This window comes from Dysidea avara, chromosome 6 (genome assembly GCF_963678975.1).
Source record: "Dysidea avara chromosome 6, odDysAvar1.4, whole genome shotgun sequence".
NCBI lineage: Eukaryota > Metazoa > Porifera > Demospongiae > Dictyoceratida > Dysideidae > Dysidea > Dysidea avara.
In genome coordinates, this window is record NC_089277.1 from 732,300 (window position 1) to 750,463 (window position 18,164).

Below are 18,164 nucleotides of genomic sequence, written 5' to 3' on the forward strand. Positions count from 1 at the left end.
CTAGCCAATCAAATCGCTCAGGCGAGATTTCAAATTAGTCATCCGTTACTAGAGGCAGTTGTTGTTGCTGTTAGAGTGGAGGTATAGCGCGGTGAAAATGTACTCCGGTTCGGCACAGAAAGAGAACTCTCGCTTGAAATCCTTCAAGAACCAAGGCCTCGACTCAACGGTATGGTTAACACGGTATTTCCTGCTTCATTCCACCACGTGTTGTATTACAGGAGTTGAGAAGAAGGCGGGCTGAGGTGTCTGTGGAGCTAAGAAAGGTACGCGCCAACTTGTAACTGTTGGTAGTGCCAAATATGATGCGAGAAAACTTCAAACATTTGAATTTTGTGGTCGCTGGAATTCAGCTTGTGTGATTTCTTTTGCAGGCAAAGAAGGAAGACCAGTTAATGAAAAGGAGGAACATCGCTATTGAACCAGAAACATCTCCATTATCAGACAATTCCAATGGACAGGTATAGCCTAATGTGTAATATCATGCCTAATAGTGTTGACTGTTGCAGGCCACAATTCCAACCACAATGGATGTCGGTGAAATACTGCAAAAGGTATATAGTGACGACCCTGCTGTGCAGCTGATTGGAGTGCAGTCAGCAAGGTAGAACACGTGTGTGTAGAGTAAAGTATGTTATAATCTATCATATTACTGATATACAGGAAGTTGCTGTCTAAAGCCAAACAGCCTCCACTAGATGTGATTATACAGTGGGTCCTAGTCCGTACCTAGTACAGTTATTATTTCATATTTTAGGAGTGGAGCAGTCCCCAGATTAGTAGAACTACTAGGAACCGCTAACAAGTTAGTACTAGTACCATATAACTGCCTTCCATATTAGGAAGGAATCCATAAACTTATTATAATGGCTTGTCCCTGGACATATTCATCAGTGTAGTGATGCTAATGTGTTAGAAACCTTTTAATGCCACTTTCACAATAAAAAGCAAATGTAAGGCTTGATCTACCTAGTGAAACCAAATGTATTGTGTTGAGATAGCTTAGACCATACCATGTTGTTTGAAATGTTAAAAAGTGGGTTTTGCATTTTTGTTTTATTCATGGAATTCCAGGAACAATCAATGATAATACATGTAAACATATACAGTATGGTAGTGCTATATATCAGGCTTGGGGTCAAATACTTTGAAAAGTATGTACAAATACTCTGAAAGTATGAAATACAAATACTTATTCCCAGGATGTATTTCAAATACTTTTAAAGCATTAAATACTTCTGTACTTTGATGCTTTGATCTGAACTACACGTTACACAACCATCCAATAGTACACACCTCTGTTTTAATATTGTTCTAAAATTTCAAGTGTATGGTAAAAGCAATTGTAACATTATAATGCTGGAAAACAATTGGAGTATGTAGACTTCTTGCTCTTCTTTGATGACATGGAACTATGTTACAGGGATTGAATGCTTGTACCAAGAGTTCATAATATAGAGAGGGAGGGAGAGTGTCCAGCATGTATCTCCCTCCCCCTCTATATTATGAACTCTTGTTTGTACTTATATACTATTCAACTTCAAAGAAAAGTAAGTTCTTCACCCATTTCAAAGAAATTGAAAGAAAATAATTAGTATTTGATATATTTTTACAGACTAAGATGTCAATAAGTCAGAGATCATCTTCCAACCAAATAAATAGCAAAAGTATTTGAGGTATTTGCAGAAAGTATTTTAAGTTTTTACATGAAGTATTTAAGTACAAATACATGTTGTTTCAAAATACAAATACTCATGTATTGACCCCAAGCCTGCTGTATATTAGGAGGTTTGGGCTTGTCTGGCCAAAAATATCACCCTAAAACCAGCTACCTCACAACACCTTTGTGGCACCTTGGCAGTCTTGGTTTGGTTTAACCAAGCCCAAAAGTCTTCAGTATTACCTGAAACGCGCTTCCAAAAAGTTGCTGTAAATTTTTGTTTAAAAATTTTTGGAATATTCTACTGCCTAACTGATTAACTTGGCAAGCGTAACTTGATAATAGCTAAAGGACATGGGTTAAATTTTCACTGTTTGACGTCACTTCAGTTCAACAGGAGCCTTTTGGCATACTGCAGTGCATACAATGCGTGCTTTATGGATTTACCTGTGTCCTCCTTTGTGTCTTATCTTTGCTGTAACTGCACGAGGTGTTGATTTGTGGCAGCACCGCATAATGGCATCCCTAATTTGATGGGAATTATTTGAGTTTTCCATTGTAATTGATTGCAGAGGTCCTTCTAGTGTTTTCATTGGTAATTAATGCTGTGTAACATAACCGAAAACAAATATACAATGGCCACTTCACTTGTACAGTTGGGGCAATTGTTCATGCGGAAACAATAAGGTGGCTTCACCAGTCAAAAAAAGCAACCAAACAAGTATGAGGAAAAATTAAGAATTTTAAGTTTGGTTAGGGATAATAGGGAAAATGTAGTGAAACCAAGGTGGTTGCCTATACACTAGTCCACTAGTATATCTTTAGTTATAGGCAACCTCCCTTGTTTCACTAGATCCCTAATGAAACTTCTTAATTTTCCTTATACTTGTGATTATATCTTTTAAAGCTTTCATCACACGTCCCTACAGTATTACTGTATTAGTGTTGGGTGATAATCGTGAGATGTTTGATAACCTTTGAGCTTATCCACTGGCTGGTAGGTGACTTGCTTCTTGGAAAGACTTTTTCATATGCAAACTGTATTTCCAGCTACCCATAAGGAGTATGTTGGTATAGTATTTCACAAGAGGGGTGGGGCTCATTTTTGCGTGATTGAGCATGGGGTTCCTAATGTATTTCTGGTGTATATTATTACTGATGTAGTACTGATATTACTGATGTATTACTGATATTACTGATGTATTACTGATATTACTGATGTATTACTTGGTTGCAGTTCTACGATGCAGTTTGAAGCAGCCTGGGCTCTCACTAACATTGCTTCAGGCAACTCACAACAAACTCGTACTGTGGTAGAGGCAGGAGCTGTCCCCTTGTTTATCAACTTGTTGTCATCACCTCACAAGAATGTCTGTGATCAAGCTGTATGGGCATTGGGGAATATTGCTGGTTAGTGATCATATGATCTAATGTATTATGTGTATCCATGGTAACCATTAAAGGTGATGGTCCTGATCTCCGTGACTATGCAGTAAAGTGTGGTATTATACAACCACTGGTTAATTTGATCTCGCCAGAAACTACAGTGAGTGTTAAAGTGTGTGTTTGAAGAGGGAACATAATGAGTACTAGTTAGTTGTGCAGTACAAAGATTTGTGTAGTTTATGTATGGAGTTTCCATGTGGTGTTATGTGTGATCAAATTTTAGAAAGTGATTGATGTATGCACATTTTTTCAAATTTCATTTTATTGATCTTTTGCTATCTAAAATGACAAAGGAATGGACTGGCAAAGTTTCAGCCTTGTAAGTTTAGTAACATGGGATATGTAATAGCTGTAACACGGGCATGAGGGATGAGAGCTTTGCCTGATGCCTGAGGGCATAAATACCAGGCAAAGCCCGAATGCCCCGTGTTACAGCTAATATGTAACACTTATTAGGCTGATAGCCTGTACAGGGCGACCAATCACAAGCCAATACAAGTGCAGCCACTGGATGTATTATATATGCATACCTAAAATTTTTGATTATGGGTCAGCAGCTAGTAGCGTTCTGGTTACGTTCGGTTACGATGAAAGGACATATCCTAGAGATATCACGGAGAACTTTGGTTATGCGAGTTTAATGTTTTAATCAGTGCTATTGAATCGTTTATGGGATAATGAAGGGGTTTACTAAAGGCCCCAGATAGGTAAGCTTGCTTGTAGAGTGGTTATTCCGTGCAGAGTGGTAGCTTCGTGATGGGGGGCGTGTCCATATTCGAAAACATGCAGAAATGATTGGTGAATAAGCTACAGCAACTAGTTTTCACCTTTTCCCAACATTTTTTCAACTTGTAGGATGGCAAGGATAACAAAATGCTCTCTGTCTGAGTGGTTTTCACAACGAAATCCAAGTCGTACATCCTAATCGCGTGGGTATTAATCGATCCCCACAATCGATTTCAGCATTAATGTCTATATAATCACTGCCCAGTTGTAGCCCGGTCTACATTTCGTATGTATCCCGGGCGGCTCCTTTGATCTGAGGTGTGAAAGTGTTACATATATATATATATTGACTAATGTAGTTGACTGATGTAGTTGAAACTTGATTGATAGTGTTTGCTGTGACCCCGTGAATCCACAATTATAGTTTTTACCGAATATCTAGAGAAGGAAGGTGTATTCAATGTATAAAGATCATCCAAATTTTTTTTTGCTGCAATGTAAGCAAATGTTTGTAACTCAAAAACCATCTGTGTACGGAAATGAAATACAAATTTGCAAATTCCTCATGGACAGGCACACACCAGAATTATTGATTGGTAATTCACTGAATAGTGAGACGATTAAAACTTCCATAAAATCTTTTGTGAAATTCACATTTTTACTTGATTGTAATAACCCCTCATCACCAAACTTTTAGAGGTTCCAATCTATTGCTTCTAAACTGCTATAACTTGTAAACCATATGATGTAATTATTCCTATAAAACTACATATCAAAATGCTTGAATGCTATAGAACAAGGAATTAGATTATCAAGTTGTTGTTTGCATAATGCCAAGAATCACTCAGTAGTGCCAATATCATGTCGAAGAATTGTCTATATGATACTTATATTGCCCATAAAAAAAGTGCACAATGATGTCATAATCGTGCATGAGGGACCATTTATCCCTGTTACTGTTCACCTAAGGGTGTGACCATTACAGGATAAGCTCAGGGGTTGCTAAAATGTTAAAGAGAAGCTACAGAATACTTGGAAAGTGATGCTACAGAGGTATATAATCGATTCCGCCATGTGGCGGCGTTGAGTGGGCTTATTACAAAAATACTATTGTGATGCATCAGCAATTTTCTAAAATTTGCATGTCAACTGTGGCAGTGACTAGAGGTGTTCTGCTACTGAATATTGGAAATTGCTAACTTCCATTATTACTATGACCATATTGATATCAATACAATATTGATATTTGTGCTGCATATTTCATGTGTGAAGTTAATTTTGTAATCAGTACTGTATAGTAGGGACCACAAAGGAGTAGGCATGGTCCACGAAATAACATCATCCAAAATCCAGCCTCAATTTTCCCTGATGATGATGAGGCAGTATTTGTTAGGTAAAACTAAGTCCAAAAAAGCTTTCAGATCAACCCGAAACGCTTTCAACAAGTTGCTACAGAATTTTAAAATTTATTTAATGGAATTTTCTATACTACTGATGCCTTCAGACAAGCGTAACTCGATAATGGCTAAGGTACGGGCTTGATTTTTTCACTGTTCGACATTGCTTTGGCCCGAGAGGTGCCTTTTGGCACACCGCAGTACGTACAAAGCATTTTTATGGACTTACCAGTGTCCTCCTTTGACAGCAAATGTGTCGATTTAGTGATAGCACGGTGTGGCTTTGGAAATCATCCGTATTTTTCATAGTGACTGTTTTGTTTACAGAGGTGCTTTTCAAACAGTTCTAGATCCAAGATGCTGTGTAACAGGTGAACATAGCTGACAACGAAGCGTAATGGATACTTCGCTTTTTAGACAATAATTGATATAGCTGGGGCACACAGTGCCATTTCAGATGCGGCATGCATGGGTTCACCAGTCATAATAATTACAAAAAGTTAAACAAGTACACAGAAGCATAACATTTATTGTTTTGCTGTGATTTAATACCGTGCACTACTCCAGCTTGTTTCAGTACTTTTTATTGATGTGCTATGGTCTCTACTCTAGTTGAAAATTCCAATTTTGTTTTGTACTTGTATTGTAATGTTAGAGTGACTGGATGCAGTTTCACTTTCCACCTGCTAGCTAACTTCATAGTGACTTTTCAGTGTTGTCACTTGTGTGTTTAATGTGAAAGGAAACGTCTTTTGGGAATGTTAACTTAGAATTTTTGGCTCTAATAAAGTTACCAGTAATTTGTGCATAGATAAAAGCTATAATAGGATTACCACATTAATGATACAGGGTGTAATGATGTGACTTTCCGTGTGTGTGTTTGTGTGTTTCCTCCTTCTAGCCACATGTTTTAAAAGGGCTAATTCATTTATGTTGTTCTATTACTACTACAGGTATCTCACTTGAGGAACATAACATGGACATTGTCTAACTTGTGTCGTAATAAAGACCCTCCCCCTAGTGATGAGGCTGTCACCTTGTTAGTACCATCGATCAGTGATTTATTGCATCATAATGACAAAGAGGTGTGTTTCATTTAATGTTCACCAGTCATACTGGTAGTGTTAACACAGGTTGTGGCTGATGCCTGCTGGGCCTTCTCCTACTTAACGGATAGCAGCAATGACCGGATTGAGGTATAGTGTAATAGCTGGTGATAATTGATGTATTACCTCACTGGTGTAGGCTGTAGTGAAGGCAGGGATTATTCCTCGTCTAGTTTACATGTTGTCCACTAATGAGTTGACCTTACAGGTAATGTTGTGTTGTCTTGGTAACTATGCCATCTCAACTGTCTGTTTGCGTGCAATGTGTGTCATATTTTTCTTAGGCAGGTGTGTTAAGATTTGAAAATTATTCTTTGAATTTCTCAATTTGTGGAAGTGTGTTGTTCTGTGCTGCTTGCATGTCTGTTTTCTGATTATTATTATTATTATTATTATGAAGTTAATAATATGAGAGGAGGATGTCTAATACAGAACCTGTCAAGCTAGTAAGAACAGTACCCTGACTCTGAGAAGTGTGTCTTAAGAAAGCTGATAACAGAGGGCAGAGTATCACTAGAATTTTTAACTGTGTTAACAGACAAAACCTGTGTTCTGTAATCATACAGTATGGTAGTACTGTATGTTAGGAATCATGGAGGTTTGATTTTCTGGCCAAAAATCCTCCAAAACCAGCTTCACAATACACTTGGCAGTATTCGTTTGGTATATGCCCAAAAGTGCCTTCAGCACATTTGCATAATTTAGTTAATATCAGCTATTATAATTATTTAACTGATTATCAGTGTAACATTATTCGCAATAGTACGATAGTTCCCTGGCTACGTTTGTAACAGGAATCGTCTGTGAAGACTGAATTGATTGCAGAGACACTTCTTTTAGTGTTCTTCACTTGTAACAGTGTTATGGGAGTTTTAATCAAGCCATTACTAAGGAAAGGAAGTGCTAAATTGATTAAACCTACATACCATCTTATTCACCCTACAAAGTTGGGATTTGGGCTCACAGTGTTTGCCATGGATTGGCCAAGGTATAGTTTTAGCCCTGCAGTCACTTGCGCATAGGTGTATGAAGGCAGGAAAACAGCAACAGTTTTGTTTACGTCTACCACATCGTAAACAAATGCACGTGACATGCAAACTATTGAGGTTACAGAAACGAAACCAAGATTTTCGAACTCTTCATGATGAGTACGCGAATAAGATGGTATATGGTTTTATATACTTCCTTTGCTGAGTAATGGCTCAATCAAAACTTGTGTAAAATTTTCTAACTAGGCAGTTTTTTTGCAGAGACAATGATGACAATACGTGCCAGTAATACAATAGGAGCTGGATGAGTGCAAATGCATAAGATTAACATAGTGTGAAAGATGAACATACAAATGATGAAGATAAAATGAGGGTATATAATAAAGTGAGTTAGTTGACACTAACTTGTCTGGTTGTCAGCAGAGGCTTCCTTGAACAGGACGGGTAGATCCAAGTGATGCACTGGGACACCAGTCTCACCAGGGATGAGGACAAGTGCTGGGGTGGGGGAGGAAGCTGCTTGAGTGGTACTTCAGTGAAGAAATGGTCCAGGTGATTCCTGGATATAGCATCAGTTCTAGAGTTGAGTTGTCCTGGGATGTGAACAGCTGGAAACCAAGTCGTAGTTGGCTGCAAAAAAAAAAACACCAAGAGCTGCACCAGGTGCATCATGTGCATATCACTGTAGTAAAGAGTTAAGTACTGATACAACCCCAGTATTGTCTACCACAAACTTTCCCAACCATGATCTGCCAAAGGTTGCTGCAGCTATTACTACTGGTATGAGTTCCTTCATGGCAATCAAGAGATGGGAGGCCACTCAAGCTGGAGCCACTGGACGTCCTGCACTGGCCCACAGCCCCATGAACCAGAGGCTTTTGAGTAGATGATGATATCAACCCCCAAGTCCCACAGAAGGGAGATGCCATTCCATTGGTCTGCGAAGAGGAGCCACCAAACAATATTGGCCTGAGCTGGAACGCTAAGGTGCACGAGATGGTCCGGGTAACTACCCACTCCCTGGAGAGCATACAGCCTCTTCAGAAACGGCCTACCTGCACTTTTGTAGCAAACTGCAGAAGCCCAGTCAGATGTTCCAGGTCATGCTTCTTAACTGAGCAATGGTGGATGCACTGCTGCAAGCAATACACCAGCTCCAATAGCTTAGCTCTGAGAAGGCAGAGCTGAAATGAGGCTGCATCTACCTTGATGCCTAACAAGGTAAGGAAGGTAACAGGGCCTTCGAGCTTAGATGGTTCAATTGGAGTACTGAGATGATCAAACTGAGACAGCAGTGTGCATTTCTGGAGATCTGCTGATGCTACAGAGTGAGCCACAAAGACAAAATTGTCCAGGTAGTGAAGACCTTTTGACATGCCATTCCTCCTGAGCGTCCACTGAACTGCGTCTGCTGTGGCTGAACATATTTTCGGGGCTGAACGTAAACCAAGGGCAACATCCAGTCAACGTAAATAACTTTGTCCCATTGGACATCCAATAGGTGCTGGTCTTTTGGGTGGATTGGTACCATGCGGTATACTTGATGTCCACCTTCACAAGGAATAACCCTCTTCCCTCAGATACAATCAGGGCAGCTAGGTGGTCTACTGACGTGTAGGACAGGGAGGACCGTTCACGGCTAATGCCATCATTAATGCTGCAGTCCAAAGGAGATGAGAGATCCTTGATGAGTCGCCACTTGCCAGGCTTATTCTTCTTCAGGACTAGGCCAATTGGACATAAATGAATTCTCCTGGGGAAAACTCAACAAGGGCCTTGGGCAGTGTCAGTTCTTGCCTGCCAACTTCAGGGTGAAATCCAATGTGGAAACCACCATGGATGCCGGACAGGATGAAACCGGAACACCAGGTCAGGATGATTGGCTAGCCCATGAACCCAGCTCAGCCGGTGGAGGGAGGTGCCACTTGGGAAGTTACATGTGGCTCCTGACAGCTGTCCAAAGCTAATAAATCCCTAGGTATTGTCTGCCACCATTCCTCCAGTGAACAAGTAGAGCACCTCACCTGTAATGGAGGGGAATAGACAATTACACACCAAGCGGTGGAGACCTAATTTTCACAACCATAGCAAGCTATACTGGGGGATAAGGAAACCATACCCCCTACTTGGGGTGTATTGTACTGACATTTTATTTTGGTTCGTCTTCAAGCAGCGAAACAATGTCAAGTAGTAGTAGTAGTAGTAGTAACTGTCATCATATTGACAAGGTTTTATTTGTATCATTTTAAAAATAAGGTGTACAGGAGTATACAAAAGATTACTAGATGCCTGCAGGGGACCAGCTCCTGTACATTTTTATATGGTAACATTGTACATGCAAAGAGGATGATATAGGTAAAAGTTTTGTGCTCTGCTGAATACATGATAATCTGAGAAATAATCACAGTAAAGTCCAGTTCCTTGCCCAGGACTCACTTCCTCCATCCCTTAAATTGGCACTGGCTTCACCTGTGTGGGCCACCACACTCTGAACACTGCTGTATTTGCAGCGCCTTTTGCAGTGCCCCTGGTTCCACTTAAAGAAAACTGGGATCAATGAAATGGGGGAGGCCACATCCATACCAGGTGGTAAGGGACAGGATAAACGTTGGCCGTAAATGGAGTGATTTAGCTCCCCCACACTTTGATGGACTTTGCTGCTGCCCACTCCCTGAACTTGCGGTCATATACCAGCCACCGACGGCAGCCCCCAAGGTCCTGAACCAACTTAATAACAAGGTGTTGGTGAGCCACAAGGCCTGGTGCTTCCTCCTCAAAAGGACAGCCATGAAATGGGAATATGCTTGAGGCCAGCTGGTTAGGTTAGGTCCCTAATTGGTGAATATGCCTTTCTTGGAGTCTTGGTGGGTGTCCGTTGAGGTGGAAGTCTCCCCAGTGTCTACTCCTCCCAGCAGCAGAGAACTCCCACCATCTGATTCTCCCTATGACCCCGAGACGACACCAGGGGGTATACCCTCTGTGACCACCACCAAAGGTGACATTACCCTTGGAGGCTGAGGAGCAGTGGTTTGGCTCAAGGGGGAGGGGAGGTCCTCTCTGTGCCAGTACGGGGTCTGCAGGGACGAGAAGTGCTGTGCTGCGGCCACCTATTTAAAATAGCAATGATAGCAGAGCAGTGTGCTGCACTGTAAATACTAATAGGCCCATACATCCTTGTCCTGCTAACGACAGGTAGAGTTAACAGCACCCTCTAGTAGGCTGAGCAATACTACTGTTTTAGCGATATATATTGATATTTTTAAAATATCGATATCGCAATATTTTCTTATTAACTATCGTCAAGAGTTAATAATAGTGGAGGGGAGAGTGTCTAACGCTGTATAGGGCTGCATAAAATGAGCGCGTGGGAGCTAAAGGGCTTCACCACGGATAATCTCGTGTTTAGTCGCATTCTCTACACTTGACAACTAGAACCAATCGTCACTTTTGTCAGGTCACATCAACGATGCTGCACAAGTTCATGAACACTAGAATCGATATTTGGGAAGTGCTGATAGTGGTATTTGGTTCCAACATGGCAGACCAGGTAACACCGCATCGCGTCTTCGAACGACGGTTTTCCTACTTCCCATCGAGATGATGTTTCTACTTCCACTAGAATCTGTTTTCCACTCTCACGGGTACCGCCAAAATTTGATATCTTCGACTGAAAACCATGAACGGATGCCATTTTATAACACTCGCTTCTCACATGAACTGCTATCGATACACTCTTTTCTGAATGAGTATTGCGCTGGCCGTGTAATCATAATCGAATGCGTTAACACGTCGCTTGTTAAGATTGCTGAAGCCCTTTAGCTCAAACGCGCTCATTTTATACAGCCCTATGGAGCGTTAGACACTCTCCCCTCCACTATTATTAACTCTTGCTATCGTGATACCATGCCTGTACATTACAGTCATTAAAAATCCATTTGTAATGCAGTACTTGGCTAAGAATTCTTGTAAATGATAAAGTCCACCCATCCCTGCAGAGAGGTGTGAACACCATAACAACCTCAAAGCATGTGTTACAATAACTGTTACTGTAAACAAGGATGATAGTGGCTAGTTTGCTATCACCTATAAGGACTTCCTGCAGGAATGCTGAGCAATACACTATGTGGCACCATCTATGATTGACTTATTTATAAGTACCGTAAACTATTCAGTATCGTGAATAGTGGTTTTAGTATCGATCGTGATACTAAAATGGCAGTATCGCTCAGCCCTACCCTCTAGAGACTGCTTCCGGGAAGTAGAGTGTGCTGCACCAGATGGAGGGGGAGGTGGCCACGGAGAGAGGAATCCAAAACAATGGCCCCAGCTGGAGAATTCTGGCCACAGTGGTGGCTATGCTGGATAAGTCACCAGGTGTAAGCTTTAGGTGAACTGTAGAAGTTGCGGTAGGTGGAGGTACTGACACGGCTGGCTGAGAGGCTGGAACTCCCATCATGTGGGCTGTAACAACTGGGGCGACCGGGGCCAATGTCACAACCCCAGGCACTGGAGGGGGAGCACCTACTCCGGAAAATGCTGGGTCCATGACACTTCATTGCACTAGACTGAGAGTACAAGGCACAACAACACAACTGCTTCTAATCTCTGAATGTCGTGAAATAGCAGGGCACGTGTCAGAGAATTCAAATGCTGCAATTGGGCACCCGTAAGAGCATACAGCTTAAGCGGCATCTCCTTCAAGTTAACCTCCTAATAATCCATGTACACAGTGTATTGGAGCCTTCATCATCTGATAAATAACTTAAAATATGAAATATAGCATAAGTAGCCATCAGGGAGAAGAGCATTGTTGATAATGAAGTGAAGAGTGTCCAGGAAGCCTTTATCACATCAGTGCTAAAATGTTACTTTTTGTTATATAGAAATTCTATTCTTTCCGACAGTTTTTATTTTGTGTCATTTCCGACAGTTTTTATTTTGTGTCATATCTCCTCACAATAGACTGTCTCCCCTCATATTGTTAACTATTAATTGGTTGGTAGCATGTAGCTGATAATATTAGGAATGACTGGTGAAATGAATGCTGTTAATTTTCACATGCTTTCTCTTGATTTATACTGTGGCAGCTTTTAAAATGAAAAATGCTACAGAAAGCCAGGCTTTCTCTACAATATTAGATTAGTAGGGCTGGGAGCTTATAGTGATTGTGGAATGAATCGTGATTGTCTTTTAACATCATGATGTTGATATGTATTATACGTAATTGTGATGTTCTGATGTCACATGTAAATGTCTTCTCTACACAGACTCCAGCCCTGCGTACCATTGGTAACATAGTAACTGGTAGTGATCAACAGACACAAACAGTATTAGAGTGTAATGTACTAGAACACTTTGAGTCACTCCTCAGACACCACAAGGCTAACATACAGAAGGTACAGCTGCTACTACTATTACTGGTATAATACCTGTTGTTGTTTTAGGAAGCAGCTTGGACACTGTCTAACATCACTGCTGGCTCTCAACATCAAATAGAGGTATAGTCCATCATGATGATAATGATCAGATACTGTTGCCATTGTGTAGGCTGTCATCACACATAATCTATTACCTGCTCTGGTCAATGTGTTGGGCAAGGTGAGTGTTCCAGGATATTTGATAAGATAATATGGCGCTCCATTGGCCCAATGTGTACACTAAATGATAACTTGCCCTGCTGGGAATATCTTGCTTGCTTGCTGTACAAATAGTATTATTGTCTTCAACCATAAACAAGAATTTCATGCAATAGCAAAGTAATTTTAGTGAGTAGTTGAACCAAGTTGTGATAGAGCTGGTATCTGCAATTCATGCATGAAAATGGGGTCAAAATAGCTTCATATAAGCATATACAAGTGTTGTTATACCAGTAACAGATAGAGATTAGCATTTTAGTATCAGCCGAAACAAGGATGATATTTACGAATTATAATATTTAGTGAAACCTGTCTTATTGGCCACCTCTATATACAGGCCGAATTAAATATTTCTTAAGTAAACAGTTTATGCCCAATACAGTGGAACCTGTCTTAACTGGTCACATCTTAACTGGTCACATTTAGTACTTTTTTGGCAGGCGGCTGCTTTAGAGACATACCTAAATTTGTTGTTGTGATGTGATTACCTTGTACTGTATCCATGACAACAGGGAGATTTCAAGGCACAGAAGGAAGCTGTTTGGGCAGTCACTAACTTAACTGCTGGAGGAACTGTACAACAGGTTGTTATGGCGACTGGCATACATGTGATGATCATGTGATCATATTGTAGGTGTGTCACCTGTTAGAGGCTGGAGTGATAAAACCATTGTGTGACTTGCTGACTATTAGAGATGCTAAGGTTTGTCCGTACGTGTGTATAGTAGTGGTTGTGCATGTGACCTTGAAGCAGCTATCACAATTCATATTGGTCTTATGTTTTTGTACCATGATTAGAAACCTGTGTTGAATTTATTATTAAAATGTGCTCAATAGTGTCACGATCTCTCATTGTTACTGAACTCTTGGTCATATCATTGCACATCTGTCATAATGGGCTGCTTGCATGTGTGAACTTTTGATATCCACAGATTATCACAGTGATATTGGATGCCATTGCTAACATTTTGACGGTGAGTGAGATCATGTGATGTGGTGCAGTGTTAAACCCCTCCCACCAGACTGCAGTAAAGATGAACTACAAGGATCAAGTTTGTTTGTTGATAGAAGAAGCTGGTGGTGAGTAACATGTGCAGATACCACTGAAGTGAGGTAGTGGCCTGACTGAATATAGGCAATAAAATGATTTTGGCAAACAATTTGGTACAATGTTTGTTTGGGCAGTTGTGGGAAATCATCAGGATTGAGACTAGTACTGTGTCCAGTGGCTGTGTGGGATAATACACTAGTAGAGTCAGTCTCACTATTCCTGATGTAGGGGTTGGTATTACTATCCCTCACCATTGTGTATATATGTAGTATATGTTTCATTACATTGAAATGTGTTTATTGTTGTCAAGTGTGTTGTTATAACAAGTGTGGTGTTTGTTGGTCCAGTATAGTTGTGTACTAGCGATGTGCGATATATTGAAAAAATATTGATTTCGCGATAATTTTGTCGATATCGTTATCATATCGATTTTCAATACTGCTTTAGCAGATTTCGATATTTATCGAAAAGGTAATATTTTGCAATAATTATCGAAATATCGAAGAATATTTCGATAAATCTACAGCATTTAGTGTGTGATTGCGCAATCACGCTAGAAATGAAGGTTGGTTCTGTACTATCTAGCCATTTTAAAAACTTGTCTGCCAGTTTTCTAGGCTTATTAGTTTTATGCAATAGTTTGTGTGCAAATTGTATTTCAAGCATATTTATAAATATCGGCCGCCCACGCAATTACACCACCCACACAATTAAAAATTATCAAAAATCGTATCGAAATTTCGATATTTACCCCATTATCATATCGATATAATATCGAAATAAAAATCCTGATATCGCACACCACTATTGTGTACATTACAACTAGTGACCTGTAGTCTTATAGTAGGACTAGAACATTAGCTACTAATGTTGTTGTGATAGTAACTTCTAGTGTAGTCTATAATATTTACTGATTGTTGTTGTAGGTGTTGATAAGATAGAGGTGTTACAACAACATGAGAATGTTGATGTATACAAAGCTGCTCTTAGTATCATTGACCGGTTCTTCTCTGAGGTCAGTATCATTATAACCACACTAATAGTCTAGTTGTTGATGATAGGAGGAGGAGGATACTGCTGTCACTCCACAAACCAATGCTGATAATGGATTATTTCAGTTTAGTACAGTCAAACAACCGGCTAACTTTGTACTATAACTCCATCACTACCTGGACTGTCTGTTTGTGTGTCTGTCTGTTATTTTGTAATACTTCATTTTTCAATAATTAACAATATTTATAATTCCCATTGTAAACCCACAATCAACAGTAGCTCTCACATATTGTACTAATAGAAGGGTCTGCTGATTTCTGACAATGGCAGCTAAACTTGCCTGGGTAGAAGAAAAGGTGGCGTAAGGTGTAAAGCTAGTGAGGCCTGAGGGGAATGCTTCTTCCCTGGACACTAAAAGGCTGAATTTGGTGAAAATTTCAGTCAGTAAGCCTTATGGATGACATCTGGCAAAATGCTACCAGAGTTCAGATGTGGGAGGGGGCTGGCCCTCCCCTCACATTCCTTGGACTTTATACCAAAAACAAGCTGAGAATTATTTACATTATTCAGAAGTACATGCAGAAAAGCCAATTGGCAAATAGGAGACAGCAGTAAAATTATAAACTACGCTGAAAAACTCGAGGCAAATAACTGCAAAAATTGAGATGCTCTAATAGATAATTTTTGTGTGTACTACTGTATTCAATTCTCTTAGTAAAATTAGCCCTAAAATCTTGTCCCCCACCCTCCTCCTAACTATAAAATCTTCCTGTGTTGGTCTAAATGTCACAGTGAATATAGATGAGAAAGCCTGAGTGTTCTTGCTCTCAGCAGGAACAGTACAGCAGGCCAAATAATGCTGAAGTTTACACATTGTCTGGAGTTGAAGAAGCAAGGCGGAGATGTGATAATACTATAACTGTTATTCATGGGGACCTGGGAGTTTGCTGCCTAATAGGCCTGAAGTGATGGCTGTTTGCTGTAGTTTCAAAATGGGTATAAATTTTGCACTTGAAGCATTTTAGTGGAATTTTAAAAGTGAGGACTTGGAATGGAGTTCTTCCAATTGGCTTACTGTACTTCCTGTTGAGTAACATGGTTTAGTGTTCACAAGACAGCATTACATGATACTGTTACTCTAGAAACTTGGTAATAGTCCCAAATAGCCACTAGTCTATTAATATGTTGTCATAGCACTTCAACTGTATGCATCTATACAAGCAATAATAATAGCAATATTGGTATAGAATAATTATACCGTACTGTAAGTTCTGGGCCAATGAAGTACATGTCATTGCAAAAGTTACATGTTCTAATATAACATTCAGTACATATTGACTTAACCAATAGCAATATCATAAAGTTGTTAAAGCACAACTTTTTCATGATCATGGAAAATAACATTAAACTAAAAAAATTAATATGATACTGTGGCAAAATAGTGAATTTCATTACAATTCTTAGTGGCGGTCACTAAAATGTACAGTGATGTTCATTATTTGTGACAGTATTCACTATACGTGACCTGATCTTGGAAAACCTACCTTTTTGGCACATTGGTCAATTTTCTGTTTTATAGTTTAAATGAGGTACTAGGTGCTCATCTATCTTATGTTAAAATTTCAGCTTAATATCTTGAAGCATTACTGAGATATGGCCAATTTTCTGTCCTGTACATTACAAACTAACTTTTATGGTAATGTATTGAATTCTGTGAGTGATTAAGGGTGACAAATGGTGACAAATCACTTTGTTTACCAATAATTCCATTGTTACCATCTAAAATACTTTGAAATACATTTCTGATAGATTAGTGAAGTAGTATTCGTACTTTTCTGCAATTAAATGCCATGTGTCATTGTCTAAGACTAAGTTTTAGCCATTCCAGCAGCTGAACAAATCACCCAATTTGTAAGTTAATTGTTATCCCACGCATGTGAAATTACTACATAGTCTGATATAATTATCCATATCTCCTAGGAAAAAGAAGCTATGGGTGTGAAACTTCACAGCAAGAAGGTTTAATAGTTGCTTTATCCAAATGTGTGAAAAAATGAATTTAAAAGAAAGTGTTGAAATTTTCATTTGAGTTTTCCCAAAAAGTTTGCTTGTGCCCAAAAGGTAGGTTTTCCAAGATCCGGTCACATACTTGTTTTGTTACTGTGTATACTTAATATCATTATAACTACACAAAGATAGGAGAATATCGATGAACATGGGTGCTATAGAATTATAGACTGGTGACTGCTTCTGAAGTATGTATTATAAACTGACTTTGAAAATCAGGACACCTCAATAGTCAGGACACTATTGGTTGTGTCCATATTACACTGTAACCTGTTAATGAGGACACCTACATAATCCAGACACTTAGTTGAGGTCCCAAAGTATCCCTTAGTACATAAACTGACCTGGAAAACCAGGACACCCTGATAATCAGGACATCTTGATAATCAGGACACCTTGATAATCAGGACATCTTGATAATCAGGACATCTTGATAATCAGGACACCTTGATAATCAGGACATCTTGATAATCAGGACACCCTGATAATCAGGACACCTTGATAATCAGGTAGTCCCAAGGTATCCTTAATACACAGGTTTTACTGTACTATGTAAGTTGTAGAGGAATTATAAAAGTGTATCAGATGTGTTCAAGCCTATACCATGATGCAGCTATAGTATGATTGTATAAGTTGAGTTGGATTATGAAAAGCAGTATATAAAACACTACTACAAAAGACACTAAAAAAGGAAATTCAATTGGCCGTAAATATTCTTTTGAATGAAAAGCTTTTGAAACATTTTTAGCAGGTCAAACAGTATACTACAAATGAGCCAAATCTCAAGATCATGTATAATTGCATCATCCATGAGTTATCAAATGTTTTTAGCTCAACGCGTACATACTCCACTGCTAAACTTTAACTTGTGTTGATTTTTGAATGACTTGGAATAAGTGCATTAAAAGTAATGTTGGTTATTATTGACTGTTTTGTTGATTAAATATCTGATATACCAACCTGACTGCTGTATTAGAGAAATGTATGTTATGGTGTTTTTGCTACACTGAATCAGCCAGTGTGTCCATAATATCTTGGTCAACTTAGATTCTGCTCATCTTGTTGAAGGTGATAACAGGAGATAAGGGAGAAC

At 39.4% G+C, this 18,164-nt stretch overlaps 1 protein-coding gene across 1 annotated transcript; it reads left to right on the forward strand.

Moving 5' to 3' along the window:
- On the forward strand, nucleotides 1–15,266 carry LOC136258511 (importin subunit alpha-1-like). The gene is made up of 20 exons (XM_066051826.1): nucleotides 1–169; nucleotides 222–266; nucleotides 375–461; nucleotides 510–604; nucleotides 664–711; nucleotides 758–805; nucleotides 2,898–3,070; nucleotides 3,124–3,206; nucleotides 6,183–6,314; nucleotides 6,363–6,425; nucleotides 6,475–6,543; nucleotides 12,592–12,720; nucleotides 12,769–12,822; nucleotides 12,872–12,922; nucleotides 13,473–13,544; nucleotides 13,595–13,663; nucleotides 13,893–13,934; nucleotides 13,983–14,040; nucleotides 14,938–15,026; nucleotides 15,073–15,266. Exons 1-20 carry the CDS (start codon nucleotides 98–100, stop codon nucleotides 15,166–15,168), a joined length of 1,575 nt encoding a protein of 524 aa, XP_065907898.1. The 5' UTR covers nucleotides 1–97; the 3' UTR covers nucleotides 15,169–15,266.
- The last annotated feature ends 2,898 nt before the right edge of the window (nucleotides 15,267–18,164 follow it).

Excerpts from the sequence above, each read along its gene's own strand:
- LOC136258511 (XM_066051826.1), top strand. The coding sequence starts at position 98 with ATGTACTCCGGTTCGGCACAGAAAGAGAACTCTCGCTTGAAATCCTTC. Across the intron at positions 6,544-12,591 it reads CTAATGAGTTGACCTTACAG|ACTCCAGCCCTGCGTACCAT; the intron begins GTAATGTTGTGT and ends TTCTCTACACAG. Across the intron at positions 13,545-13,594 it reads CTGGAGGAACTGTACAACAG|GTGTGTCACCTGTTAGAGGC; the intron begins GTTGTTATGGCG and ends ATCATATTGTAG.